This window comes from Python bivittatus, unplaced genomic scaffold (genome assembly GCF_059951505.1).
Source record: "Python bivittatus isolate LINGU-HERP-01145 unplaced genomic scaffold, Pbiv_v1 ctg000690_np1212, whole genome shotgun sequence".
Taxonomy (NCBI): Eukaryota; Metazoa; Chordata; class Lepidosauria; order Squamata; family Pythonidae; genus Python; species Python bivittatus.
This window is the reverse complement of record NW_028277096.1, coordinates 11,411,844-11,426,769: the sequence shown is the minus strand read 5'-3', so window position 1 is coordinate 11,426,769 and position 14,926 is coordinate 11,411,844. Positions and strand designations below refer to the sequence as shown.

Genomic DNA, 14,926 nt, shown 5'->3' with positions numbered 1-14,926 from the left:
AAGCCTCTGTGGCATCTACAGGACCCCCAAATTAAAGGAAAAAAAATATAATGGCAAAAAATCTCAAAACATCACTGAGTCTCAGAAGATGTCATTGTTCTCACATGAGAGCTTAGGATGATACTGAAATTTCATAAGATTCCAGCCATTCTGTTTATTGAAAAGGTTGCTGATCCCTGATCTATCATGTTTTGCTTGGAAATCAGCCCATGTTTTATACCACTGTTTCATATTGTCTAATTTGACCAAGTAAAGTGCTGCAAGGTCTTAGCCAAAGAATGGGCTTTCTTGATTACTATTTAACTTGAGGTGTCAAGATCAAATCTGGATTCTTCTGCCTGCAAAATTCTTTGCCACTGAGCTACTCTGCCCCTTCTTTCTCCATCACCTGGCAAACAGCCGTATCTCTCCTTGTCCTGTCCCCCGCTTCCCATGAATTTGGTGTCAACTCTCCTTCTCACTCTTGATTCCTCGAAGTGGTCACCATTTTTGCTGTCTCACTCTCCTGCTCAGCTTGCCTCTAGTATGAAAATACGCAGTTCCAACATCCAATTTTTTAATCCAGAAACAGCCGCAATCTGAAAACCTTGAAATTCTCTTACACAACTGTTTTGGCAAGCCCCTCCATGTCCCAACAAACATTAAACTGTGCTTGCCATTTGTCTCAGGAATCCTGCATTAATAAACATGAAGAGGACCACTTTTTTACCTCCCACACTCAGTGACAGAAGAAAACAAAGACCAGCTGTAGTCATCAATGGACCCTTGTTCTGCACATAAAGCCCTAATTACATTTTATTTCAAGCCTACACATGGAAAACTTTAGTGATGGCGTCTTGTCGATTTCAGCTTCTGAGATCCCAGCTGACATGCTGGAAAGCCATTTTTATTTTGGCCATTAACACCTTCATTTCTAGAGATGGAAGGATGTTCTACAAGATTTTGTTTGCAGGTATTGTTAATAATAACAATATATAAATAACTAATCATCATTAACAATCATCATAAAGAGCAGGATATCTTTTCTATTAAACAGTTAATGTCGCATATACAAGCTATAAATTGGTTTACTGAATAAGAGATAAAAAACAAATTCAACATAACTGGGAATTAAATAGGTCAGAGGCCTGGCACAACAGCGAAAATCTTAATTGCCAGCATATATCAACAAAGATACCTAAAGTATTATTATTATTGTTCTCTTAAATTATCATTTACTATTTCTGTGGCTTGCTACTAAGTTACATGGACAATGAAAGCCCGTCCCAGCCCTCACCCAGCCTGCAAATTAAAATAGAGAGAGGAAAGAATGTGGGCTAATGCCATCATATGTGCTTAAAACAGCCTTCCCCAGCCTGGCAGCCTCCAGAGATATTGTGATTACAGCTCTCTGAATTCCTAACCAAAGACCAGGCTAGGTGAGAACTCAGGGAGCTACGATCTACAGAGCATCAGGTGATGAGAAGTTAACTTAGCATTAGGCTTTTTTATTTATAAAAACATATAAAACAGAGACATGCAACTATTTTTCAACTGAGAGCTGCATGTGGCATGCCAGAGACTGCAGTCCTACAAGTGGGTGAATGGGCCCAGGATGACAAAATTAAACACAGTTTAATATTGCTTATTAATTTTTCACCCTGAACACATTAAAAAGTACTAGTCAGCAACTTAGGTTTCTGGGGACCATATCCAAGCTGTAAGCTATGTATCCCAAATTTGTAAAGTGCCACATAATTCTATAATATTGAAATCATTATCATCATTATTTTTGTTTTAGAAAAATCTCTCCTCAACAGCACTGCTAGAATTCAGAGTTTTTATTCTGCTTTGTGTCTTAGGGTGCTTATGAAACTGAAATAATGCACCTTAAAATGTGCCTGAAGAAGGGCAGTGGCTGCAAAAAACAAATCCTTGAAATCCTGGCAGTTTTCTATCTGCACAGTAAAACAACAGTGTGAGAAAACAGCCTAGCCCCAGCCCCTGCCATTGTACCCGCTCTACTTTTTATTTCTTTGGTTTATTTCAAATCTCAAAATGGAGGACGGATTGTCCTGGAACTGTTCTGGATACTAATCTTCCACTGCTACTAGTGGGCTAATTGTATAAACTACTTTTAAAAGGGGGTTGGGGGAGAGAAGCTACTATCAGCTTCTCATCCCTGTAGCCAATGAAAGGCCAGTGGACAATTGCTCATCTGCAACATTTCCATGAATGCTTTCCAAATACTTATATATTGCAAAGGATTCTTAGAAGAGTTTTACACATGCCTGATTTCATCGGTCTGCCTGGCCTCCATAGAAATTAAGGCATTTTGCTGCTACAGCTATCTTGCCAGGAGGATAGCTGCTTCTTTTGTTCCTCTCATTGAAGAACCTGTCTGCTCAATTCCTGGAAAAACAACCTGAAAGGGTACAGCATCCTTCAAACACTGACGTTTCTAAGACACTCTCCATTATGCAAGTCCACTTCCAAACACAATTTCAGCCCAGATTCATTATGCACTCAAGAATTAAAACCACAATCAATTCTCCTTTTATTGAAGGCTGGCAGATGGAGAGACGTAGTGGCTACAAATGGTGTAAACCTCCAGATGTGCCAGAGAATAGGTCTGATCGCTCACTCTCTCTCACATACAGAGCCAATGATGAGAGTCATCATCCAGCACATTGGGGAAGGCAGGTCTCCACAAGCAAATCAGCAAGCACATGTAGGGCCATATTGAACTGCTCTCCTGGGAGAACCGTTAGCTCAAAGATCAGGGTAAAATGAAATGGGGGCTGGAAGTGGCCCAACTGGGTTAGCTGTTTTGGCTGCCACCTGTTTTATAGAAACTTTGTAATGGCTCTCTGAGTGGCTGCCACATATTCTCCTATTACAGTAAGACTTATGTCAGCACACAGCATCATTTCAAGAGAGGTTCTAGGGAAAAACATTTTGGTGTCCTCACTCATGTTTTTTCCCCAGACACTCAATCAGGACAAGGTTGTGTATTGATGGACCATCCTTGTAATAGGAGATTCTCAAGATACACACAGCAGCTTGTTGCTAGCAGCAGCAACAGTGACAGTAAGCCGTACCCTTCGATCAACCAAAACTGGCCACATACCATTTTGACCTCTGCAAATGGTAACAAAATCAGGAAAAAGATCACTGAGGGTCATTGACTGGATGGGGCTGAAACTTTGGAATGTTCTTTCATTTTTTTATTACAAAACATTTGTTTGGCCCCTTGGTCATTATGAGTTGGCAAAAAATGTAACAAAGGTAAAAGAAAATAAATATTATGCATACTGAAATGATTAGTATGTAATAACTCTTCTGAAACAACAACCTTAATCAGTAACCATAAGATTATTACTGTACAAGCAACCTAGGCCAAAACACCCATCACTTTTAGTTTACAAGGGAGATCTAGAAAACATGGACTTGACAGAGTTAAAGAAAAGGGAAAATGGGAAGTGGTCGTGCCACCAAAGGAGGACAGTAGAAAACGGATGGCAGTCAATCACAGAACAGCAAATTCCTTCTGTTTTAACATGGTTTTCCCATGATGGGGATATCTTAATTTCTCTCCTCCTGGGGCTCAAATATTACACATTAATTTAATGAAGAACACTGACTTAAATATTAAGGAGTGACCATAGCTCAAACGCAGAATATTTGCTTTGCATGGAGAAGGCCTCTGGTTCAACCCCTGGTAGCAAATAATGGGAAAGATCTCTGCCTGAAATCCTGGAGAGCCAATGAATAAACAGTACAGGGCTAGAAAGATCAATAGTCTTGTACTAAGTCATCTTTGAAAATTATTATCAAGTTAATGTTGCAGGGCTAGTTGCCTGGTTATTTCCCACGTCAGCATGGACTGGAGCACATGTCTTTGTAAGGTTAAGTCTGTCTTCAAGGGCATCAGTGCCAGGCAATTTACATGAGTCACTTGTACACAAAGCATACAAGCAGAGCCTGGTTCATCAGGAGGCACCATTTCCAAAGTTAGGAGAAATGGCACGGTCATAAGTCTTTCTATGTTCTCAGTCCACTTGCACAGTTGCTTTAAGAATCAGCCAACATTTCTAGATTTCTATTTTCCCTTGCCCTCAGAGACAGCAGAGGATTAACACAAGTCACACGTATTGGAGAGGAGTTGAAAGGTCTTACTTTGCTGTCATTTCCTCATCGTATTTTGTCTTCAGGTCAAATAATTCCGTCTGTGTTTTTTCCAAGGCTGAAGGATGGAGAGGGAAAAAAACGTTTTTTAAAAAGCAGCAGCAAGCTGCTACTCAATTACTATTGAGCTATGAACTACTCTTTCTCTGAAAAGTCATCTTACATTAAGCCTTCTCCCTGACCAAACAAAATCACACTGCAGAAAAACAATGCTTAAAAGCATTTTCAAATTCTTTCCTTTAGAAAATACACAGACACACATAAAGAACCAAAACCCAACCACCATTCTCTCTCACAAATGGTGAAAGTTTCTAGATCTTGTTCTGCACCATCCAGTGAAATTCTATGTTGTTTACAGATGGGCTCTTGTGACATGAACCACTTGTACACATTTATCCAGGGACCTGTTTCAACTTCAAGTGGGAAGGTAACTGGGACAGCACAGCTCTGGTAGGTAAGCATAAGCTAGAGAGAAGCTCGGTAGAAAGGGGTGAGTAGGAAGAAAAGCATTTATTTTCTGAATGAAAAATCCTTCTGTTGCATCAAATCAGGGCAAAGTTAGAGAATTTCACCACCTCACTCCAAGCCTCTCTGTGATCCTGAGATGAGACAGATACTGTTAAATGGCATCTCCCTCCATCTGAGGCCCTTAATGGTTCAAGGATCCCAGATGTTTACTGAGACCGCAGCATTCAGCTGTCAGTCCTGACCACCATTACATCACTAAGAGGTTTGTAGCTGCTACTACTGAATATTCACACGTTATGTTTTTGCAGATGTAAGAATAATTTTCTTACATGTTTTATGTATGTATGCATGCATGTATGTACAGACTTTGCTGTAAGCACATCCATGTTTGCCCCTAAAGCAGCCACAGATCAACCTAAAGATTTCTGTTGGGAATGCAGAAATGAGAATGACTTCCACTCTGCAAAAATACAGCCCAAATTGTTTTAATGACATTTATGGGCCAGACCTTTGAACCACTTTCATTCCATCAAATCAGTGGTCTACATCAGCTGCTTAAAACACTTGGCTGCTCATATGCAGTGGCTAGAAATGTTGATGAGCATCCCCGCTAAAGTCTACCGAGATATAAGGGTTCTCAAGTCACGGCTAAGAGATGTGCTATGGGTTCAAATGCTCCCACCCCCAATTCTCCTTCCTCATGTGAACCCTGCTTCCTAGATTTTAATAAGAATGATTGTAGAATATTACTTTTGTAATAAACACTGATCAATCAGCCTCTGTACCAGTTTCAAAATGTATTAGCATTACAGCTGCTCCAGGCTGAAAAGCTGAAGCAGCACTTGCATGGATGAACTCCCAAGCCTGCCCACTCCCTTATTTTTCTCCATCGTTGTCAGTCACAGGAGGGGGAAACCAGCCAACCTGTTTGTAACGCCTGCAGTTTGTGTTCAGCCTCCTCCAGCTTTGAGGCCGTCGACATCTGCGTTTCTTGCAACATTCTGCAAACAGAGAACCACATTCACACCAAGAATCTGAAAACATGTTTGATTCTTGTAGAGTAAGTTGGGTATGTGTGTGTGTTTAGAATAAATAATAAACACCAGTTTCACACATGGAGTTACACCAAAGGAATTCTCCCACTGGAAGGAGATCATCTTTGGATGGAACTTGTTATGAGTGCATTACGTGACATAAGTTTTTGCTTACCAATATGAAGCTGTCTTCTCTGAGTACATCTGCAATGTTCTCTTGGAGCAGTGATGAGCTTTTGGGCTGAGTGGGTGTGGTCTAGAAAACTAGAACACGGCCTTTCAGCCCACATGCTCATAACTGCTTCATTGATGCCAGTCGTGAAAATCTACACCAGTATATTCTGTCAGAGCCTCCATAAAATGTAAAGACTCTCATGGTAAATCCCTGTGGAAAAAGTTAACCAAAGGGACAAAAAAATCCATAGAAATGGCACATGGGTGGTAGAGGAAGGGTGCACAACCTGAGACATAATGCCTTCAAAAGTTCTGGCTACTCTCCCAGAGCTCCTCCATGGAATTGTAATTTTTAATAAGGCAGAAGGGGAAAATTGCAACATTCATGTACTTATATTAAATTGTATTTCATTAATTGCATTCAACCCAAATTTAAACTAAATAATGTTCAGTTTTCGTCCCAACTCTATCCACTTCTTTGTTCTGGTGTTGGGAATTCAGCCCTCAGCATGCCAGTCAGGCAAACGAGCCCTGCATCTGAAAAAGTTGCACTGATCTACATTGGAGAGTTCTCTTCTTTAGCTTTTTAAAACTGGGTTGCTCTGAACAACCGAAAGCAGAGCCAGTTCAGAGTCATTGTTCACACTTTAGCTCAAGCTTTCAAAATGTTCCACCAGATTTACTGTGTAAATCATTTGGCATTTATTATGAGGCCACCTCAATGTGCCACCCATCTCTCAAAGGAGTTCAACATGAAACCCTAATGGCCAAGCAATTAAGTGGGAGAAGCTGGCTGCCCTGATAGGCAAAGAGGCCAACACATAACAGCATATGCCACAATAGTTCTGGTTACTTGTAGCTCAGGGTAACAGTGTTATTTTTACAAACATTTATGCCATGATACTGAGCTACAGCTGGCTGATTTACAAGTATTTAAATCAAAGAAAATGTGCTGATGCTCACTCTGGCCATGAAGATAAAATGGGGGTGGGGGCAGATGCAGAATTTATTTCCAGAAATTATGCTCCCCAACCTATTCAAATTTAATTTTTAGAAATGTGGTATTTTACCAAACTTTAAAGATGTAATATAATTGTTTGCTGGCGGATTATTTATTTATTTATTCAATTTATAGGCTGCCTGGTTCCATCACAACTCTAGGCTCTCACCACCTTGTCAAATGTTGTGTTTTATTCATATTTGTGAGTGTTTATATAAAACGCTCAGAATATTCAAAAGATGTCAAATATGTTACATATACTAATTATAATAGCCACATTAGCAACAATAATGCTGGATGGAGATATGCATACTGAGTTCACACTCTATTCAAGATGCTAAAGTCAGATTCAGATTTTAAAAAAGGACAGGGAAGAGGAGGAATGGACCAGGGTGGGTGGGTATATTTTAATCCATTGCCAGCTGGTACCAAATCACCATGCAACAGCCGCTGTTCTACTTGGGCACAATTTGTTTGTATGCACACGTATGTTAACATACCTTTCTTTCTCAGCAAAGTCATTTTGCAACTTTTGTTCTTTTTCAAGAGCAATGTTCTCTGCTTGATTCTTCAGGGTCTGCTCATATTCCCGAATCTTCTCTTTAAGTGCTTTTATTGTCACCTCTTTGGGGGGAGGGGGGGAAGAGAAAACAAGCCAACAGGAGAAAGAAAATGAGTAGTAAACCACCACACACGGCTGCACAGCAGAGAGTTCTCCCTGCCTTGCAGTATAGCAACAGCAGCAGCAGCAGCAGCAGCAGCGTGACTTAAAACTTTAGCTCTTCAACCCTGACACAAAATCAATGGCTATGAGTCCCTTTGGAGATTTTTATTCCCTAAATACTAAATTGAACTTTAAATGTTTAAGGTTTGAGCAGGATCAATGGACTTTGTCAGGAAGTGTAGCATATGCTTCTCTAACGCAAGTGCACAGAAAAATGAAACAGCAGCGATACCTTGTAATATTATCAATGACCCCTGAATTAGGCTCTATGCTGAGTAAAGATGAATAATCAGAAGCTTCCATACAATGAGCCAGACCAATCATCAATTCAGTTACTTCAGTACTGTCCACAATGACTGGCAGTGGTTTCCAGCCTTTTGGTAAGAGGAATTCCTAACTCTGCCTAGAGATACTGGCAACAGGTATTTTGCACACAAAGTAACTGCTCTACTATTGATCTGTGGTCCTTTTCTCCATCCCAAGCCCAAAATGTGTTCCTGAAGCAAGATCATCCAAGTGGAAGTTCCACTTGGTGAATGGTGAAAATCTAAGGAAGTAGCCATTTCTTGGCATTTAATGTCTTGCCAACAGGGTGACCCTGCTGACTTAAAGGGGCAGAACCTGTGAGGGATAGAAGGAGCAGCAGAAGCCAGGTTAGAGAAATGCACCTATAGAGTGGAGAAGCAGACAGGAGCAACCAAAATATTTGGGGGCCTAGGACATTTGAACAGAGATCTGTTATCATCAGGGAGAACGATGCCCCCTCACCTCATCTCTGCCCTCTCATCATGCTAAGCAATGTCAATATGCCAGTACTTGCATGCATTCTTTGTTTAAGGGAACAAACATCTAGTTGATATCCAATACATTTTCCTTCTGCCACCTTTGGCATAATCCAAGTTCCTTTCTTTCTTGATAGTCTACTCAGCTCTCTAAGCTTGGGACAATGTAAACCAAAAGGCTGGCTTGTGATTAAGGGCATTGCATTTTTTATTTGTAGTTATGTTGCTGTTGTTTTACCTGGGGCATAGTATATGTGCGTGCTGATTTACAATGAGCACAGAACACACACCAGCAGGGTACATTCTCCCATGTTTTCCCCTGGGTATGAGAATGGTTGACAGGCTCTCCCCCTCTGTGTCCTTCCTTTTCTAGGGGGAAATCCAGCAGGCACAGAACAGACTTTCTTGTTCTGGAACATCCATTATGTTATTCCCTTTACTTTGTCTAGTTTCTATCAGCAACTGAAGAATTTTCTGCTCTGACAGGCAGTTACAGATCTACACTGTTCAAACTATTGCTTTTTTTAGCTAAATGTCGCTAATTATTGTGTGAGAGAGAAAGGATGTGGAATGTAAAAATACAAACACACATGATTTGTTGGGGAGGGGTTGTTCTCACATTTCTGTTGTTATAAAGCTGTATTCCTTGTGAGAAAAAATGAGTAAGGAAATGCTATGAAGTAGACTCTTCATTCTTGATATTTGATCACAGACCTAAAAGTTTAAAATTGCTACTCATCTTTGCAATTGACCACTCTCACGCCTGTACGTACTAAAATAATTTGGCCGCTGTCATAATGGCCAGAATTGGACATTTTCTGGGCAACCTCAGGTCTTCTGTTAAGGGAGAATGGTTTTTCCTGGGATGGGTCCTCTTCTCGTTGCTGGTTCAAGATGTGCCTTGCTCCAAAGGCACATATACAGGCATGCTCATCAGTTCCCTTTCAGCCTCCTCCAACAAAACCCGGAGCAATATTGGGAGATGAGCGCTTACTCCTTGAGATAATAGCCTTTCCATGTACAGCAGTTTGCCCATCAACAGTTTGCCCATCCACTTAAATAAGTAACCTACATTACTTCACTATCTGTGTTCTGCCCTAGGGATAAACAAACTGTGACTACAGTGAAGGCTGCAAAAGGTAGCATCACAGATTATTCTGGAGAGAAAATGGTGCATCGCTTAGCTTTTGTTGTGAACAACACGTTTTGTACGTAAGAAAGTTGCTGGAATCATAAAATATAAATTAATGCACTGGGTTTGTCTTAATATTGGCTACCAGAATGTCAAAAAGCAAATGAACAAAATATCAGCTGAATCATTAAAGAAAAAAAAAGACAATTTAATCCTATTAAACAGATTCACATGGAGGCCATACTCTGAAACTAAACTAAAGGGGGCCTAAAGCATTACCAGGCTGGAATCTCAACCTGGGGAGCTCTGCAATCCCAAAGAACTGAGCCTGCCCCTACTCTCCTCCCCTCTGAGAAAATTCTTTTTAGATTCTGCTTCTTGGTCATGATACTTGAGAAATTCGGGTTTTAGTTCTTCTTTACTAAAGCCTAACTTAGTTAATGTTTTTCAATGTTCTGGAAATGAAGGGAAGGGGTTTTTTTGCACATAATTGGAAAGAGCCCTCCCTGATGCACATCCCAGCTTACCTTGATTCTTCACTTCTGTAAATTCTTTGTTGTATTCCTCAAGGGTTTCCCTAAGTTTCTGGTTCTCAGTTTCAATATCGTGCATGCGCTGGACTTTCAGCTGGAGCTGCTGCCCCAGATCTAGAGCTGAAACAGGATCTAAATGAGAGAAATAAGAAGTTGGATTGATTTCATTTTCCATGAAAGCAAGCTTATTGGTGAAGCTGCACTTGCTAAAAGCCAACTGTAAGTGCAGGCATGCACACGCAGACATGCACACAAATGAAAACACAATTATATACATATGTTGTCAGATCATGTTCCCTCCAGCAAAACCAAGTCTATCACATATAGCTGCAAATCTTCTACACTTTTTAACAAAAACAGAAGTGCACCAGCCCTTCCAAAGCTAGTGGTAATGCACTCAGCACTCTAAATTTTACACTTTTGTAATTTGGGTGTAGTTTAGTGGTACAGAAGCAGACAAATGATTGCCCTCCAAACCCCAACTGGCATGCCCCCAAATTGAGGGATCCTGGGACCTGCAATTCAGCAATGCCTGGAGGGCCACAGATGCCTCAGTCCAGTTTTACTGTGTGGTACCTGTACTCATTTTGTCTTCTGGAAGTCGACAGGATTGCCATTCTTCAAGGTTCATACCACTCCCAAGCTTCTCTAAGAGATAACATTTCAGAGTAGAAGGGTAGAACATTTAAGCTCTACAGTGAGAGAGCTGATTTTCAGAGTCTAATAGCCATTTCCAAAACAATCAAAAAGTGCAGTCTACCTCAACTTCATACAGCCTACTCCCTTTACATTGAAAGCATGCAAGAAAAAAAAAAGCAGAACCTTCCGGCCCTAATTTGCCCATATATAACCTTAGTGAAGTTTACTAATCAGAAATTAGAGATTCATTTTTGGGAATCCCTTCCAATCCAGGCCGCTATCTGGAAAACGACACATAGTACACAACCTGTGAGTTTTTTCATGCTAATGGCAGCTAGTAAAGTTGATAGTTTGCCATAAGCCAGCTTCCTCCAAATTATGCTCTAACATCTAGCAATCCCAGAATAGGCAATAATCAGAATTATGCTAGAGAACTTTCTGGAATCATTAATGGTTATGAGGAGGCTTTGTGAAGCAAGATTTAATATGAGATGCAGATAGGCCTCTATTTTCCATGTATGGGCTGCTGCAAAGTAGGCAGCCATCTGTACACAGTGGAGATCTGCAGTGATCACCAGACCCTCAGTAGCAATACATCTAAATAGCCCAATGTGTGAAGCATTCCTAAAGAGGTTCCACAATGCACCTGCCACATAAAACTACAGAAGAACATTTAACAGAGATGCTGAGTTGGTTATGAGATTGCCAATCAAAGCAGGAAAATCCTGGAATCCAAGAAGGTCTCATAAAACAGGCCTGTGTACATTGCTGCAGTGGGCGCCAGCATCACTTGTGAAATGGCTATGAAGATTTAGTCTCCCACCAAGGAATTTTAAACACACTGATCTTGGTGGATCAACAACAGTACATATTAGGGAGCTCACTTAATTTGCAGCTGCCACAATCATTAATTTTACAGACCACCCTCAGTTGCTGGAAACACATAATAAGCCCATTGTACCTCTCTTAACACAGTAAATGCAAGCCTGGGCACTTTGTAACATGTCAGTCCAGTGCCAGAGTTTATAGAAGAACAGCGCTGGGTTATGTTGAGGAGAAAAAGGCAGGGTGTGCTGCATTGTGTTACTTTGCTCACCAAGGGCTTCCTACATTATTACCTCCATCATGCAAGGCATAAAAAAAAGCAGAGCTGCTTATTGTTTGTCCTCATAGCACATGCATAGTTTATAACTACACTGCTTTCTCATTTGTGGTTTTTAGGCTAGGCTTGCAGTCTTTCACCTCCCCTCTTCATTATTAGCACTGTTAAAATATTAATCTTACATTAGATTTAATTTTTTAAGATACAGTTTAACTCAGAGAGGATTTGGAAAGCAATTAGAAAGTGGCAAATTGGGGAGGCAAAGACTCTAAATAAAGGATTGTCCAGTATCATATACTGTAGATATATGGTTGGCTAAAATAGATCAGCTTGTATCAAGCTGGTGCAAAACCAAAGACAGAAACATTTGGAACAAGACATGGGAGGATGTTTTCCAAACCAATGTTCCTATTACCCAAGCTAGAGGCATGGATGCTGTAAGAAGTACAGACAAGGAGGGTTTGGTGATAGTCAGGGGAAAGACAAAACCCTGATATTAGACAAACAGAATCTTGATCAAAAGTTTACTCTACCAACGTGAGCTGGGAATCAGTACTTTTGGATAGATGGAGTCAGAAGTGTGTGGATTCTGATCCACTGTCAGGCCTTAAATCCTTCTTATGTCTGTTCAACAGTATCCCAATGTTTATAATTTAATATTATTCGTAACTTTTAGCTTGCAGACCATGGAATAAGGCCTTCTACAATTCATACATAAGTTCCATCTACAAATACGTCCACAACGTGCTCTAATGCTGGACTGTGGGATGAAATTCAGAAATAGCATCATAAAGACAGGGAGATGGGATATGAGATCTATTACCTTCTTGTACAATCCTTGATCAGCTTGGCTGAATTGACTGCCCAGCTGCAACTTAACAAAATCCTTTAGTAGAGTGAGAAGTTCCAAGAAGTAATTGAGAGTTTGTCTTTGAGGAAACCCATCTTGACCTTAAGAATTGCAAAATATTATCTATTTGGGCAAATCAGAATCAAAGAAGTGGAGGGGGCCATTTAGGTTGCTAAGCCCAACTCTGCTCAGTACAGAAATCCAAATCAAAGCATCACCAATACATGGCTATCCAGTCTCTGATTAAACATAATCAGCTAAGAAGAGCTCTCCATTTTCCTCAATAATTAGTTCCACTGCTGATCTGCTTTTGCTAATTTTTTTTTAAATATTCCATCAGAACCTGCCTTCTGTTAATGTAAATGTTGTGAAGCTATTTGAATGTTAGTTGCCATACCGTGCTTGGACCTGCTTTTAATGGTGAAAAGCAAGATAGAAATGCAATTAATTATGCCACTCTGTGCTCTTAAATGAGAATAATCATCTGATCCATGTCAGTCTAGTTTCAGGCCTGTTAAATTCGGACAGGTCTGTAGTCCTATACCAAAGGATGGAAGGACAGGGTTAGAGTTAGCAAGCTTAATTCTCTGGGATTGTTTGGTAGCTTTTGATGCCACTGGACAGCCACTTGACAGGGATGCTTTAACCTGGATTCCTGAAGTAAGTAGATAGTTTGACCCCTTCCCACTCTACACTTCTATTTCTTTCCAGACAGGCACTCTGATCAGAGAGTGAGAGGCACATTATTCTGGTGGCTCAGCTCCTTTCTAAAAGGCTGGTTCCAGAAAACAGTGTTGGGAGAATTCTGCTTGGTGCCTCAGCCTTCATGACACTAGGTCCTGCAAGGGTCTTACTGCGTGGCTCATGCTTTGATCATCTGCATGAAATGGCTAGGTGAGGCTGTGTCATGTTCCAAAACTCAGGAAAGCCTAGCCTCAGACCATGCTATCAAGTACACTGGAGGGTTGAGAGGTGATGAGTGTTTATTAGAGCAAAACCAAAGGCCCAACCCTGAAGCTTTTTAAAATATGTTTTATCCCTTTGCCTAAGTAATACAAGAAAAAGAATTTACCTCTCATTCATGTAGCTATGCATTCCTGCATGAAAGCAAATATCCAATCTGGAGAATACAATAGTACTACTGGTGGGTTCTCAGGGCAATGTAAGCCTGTTATGGCAAAACCAACCAAGACCTTTGAAGCACCTTAACTGCTCAGACAGGAAAAGGTGCAAAACTTTATGTCAGAATCAACCTTCTCATCTTTAAGGTACTACAAGAGTCTTTGGCATTTTTATCAATGGATAGTTGATCAATCCATGGAAGGAGGGATTAATCTGGTCTAGATGCCTGCTCTTAAAATGTCCTCAGAACCATCACTCGAGGATCACATCATGCCAGTAGACCAGTGCACTGCCTTGACTGATTTACAAGCACAACTAACCCTGTTAGTAACCTACTAACAGTAAACCACCCTGAATCTTAACGGAGCAGTGTTCTAAAAGGTATTCTAAAATACAGACACCTCCTAGAACATGTGCTTATTCTTAAGGCACACTGGAAGCAGAGTTTTCAGAATGCAGCACATTTGCCAAAAAGTTAGTTACATCTCTTATCATTCATTTAATTTTATGGTAGCCACTTATGTACACTGAGGCATTTCCAAACCAAAACTAGGTATCAGGAAGAAACATAGAGGCAAGAATTTGCATTTATTTCAATCATGAGCACAGAAATAGAGCAGTTACAGGAATCAAGATGCTCTATCGAAGATGCACACATACTGTATGCCCGGTGCATATCCAGTATATTTATTTGAAAGGTTCACACATTATGTAAATCAGCAAGGCTTTCCTAGACTACAATTAACCAGGAATTTCTATCAACCACCAGCTCCCTCCCTCCCTACAACTACATTATAAAATGAATAATGACTAAACCTTTAGTCAATAAATTTCCAAATCCCTGGAAAGCATTATATCGTAAGTAAAAATGTTGGCACTCTCATAATTATTCATCAGGATATGTATATTTAATTTAGCTCTATTAAAGGTTAATGTCAAAGAAGCAAAACAGTCACAGAATAAAGTATGAGCAGAATGTTAAAACCATCTCCTTGTATTAAGCTCCAAACTTTGCTTAAGCTGAGATGAATGATTAAAATGTCAGCAGCTTTGAATACTGTTTTGGGATATGTTAAAGAGGCTGTGCTGAAACAGACTTCTCCACTTTAATTTGTATAGCTTCTCTTAAAAAAAACTTAATTAAGCACAGTTATAATGACTATGGCATGATTTCATTTCCATGCTAGCCTGATGACTCT

General features: G+C 40.3%; 1 protein-coding gene across 2 annotated transcripts in view; it reads right to left on the bottom strand.

Annotated features, from left to right (window-relative positions):
- The window catches only part of CUX1 (cut like homeobox 1), a 317,286-nt gene that overhangs the window by 149,420 nt on the left and 152,940 nt on the right, over positions 1 to 14,926 (bottom strand). For both annotated transcript variants that reach the window (XM_007421772.4, XM_007421774.4), the window contains exons 5-8: positions 10,009 to 10,146; positions 7,344 to 7,467; positions 5,560 to 5,636; positions 4,159 to 4,225 (exon numbers count right to left, since the gene is read on the bottom strand). In XM_007421772.4, the coding sequence (XP_007421834.1) occupies positions 4,159 to 4,225; positions 5,560 to 5,636; positions 7,344 to 7,467; positions 10,009 to 10,146 (406 nt within the window). The remainder of the gene's footprint in view (positions 1 to 4,158; positions 4,226 to 5,559; positions 5,637 to 7,343; positions 7,468 to 10,008; positions 10,147 to 14,926) is intronic.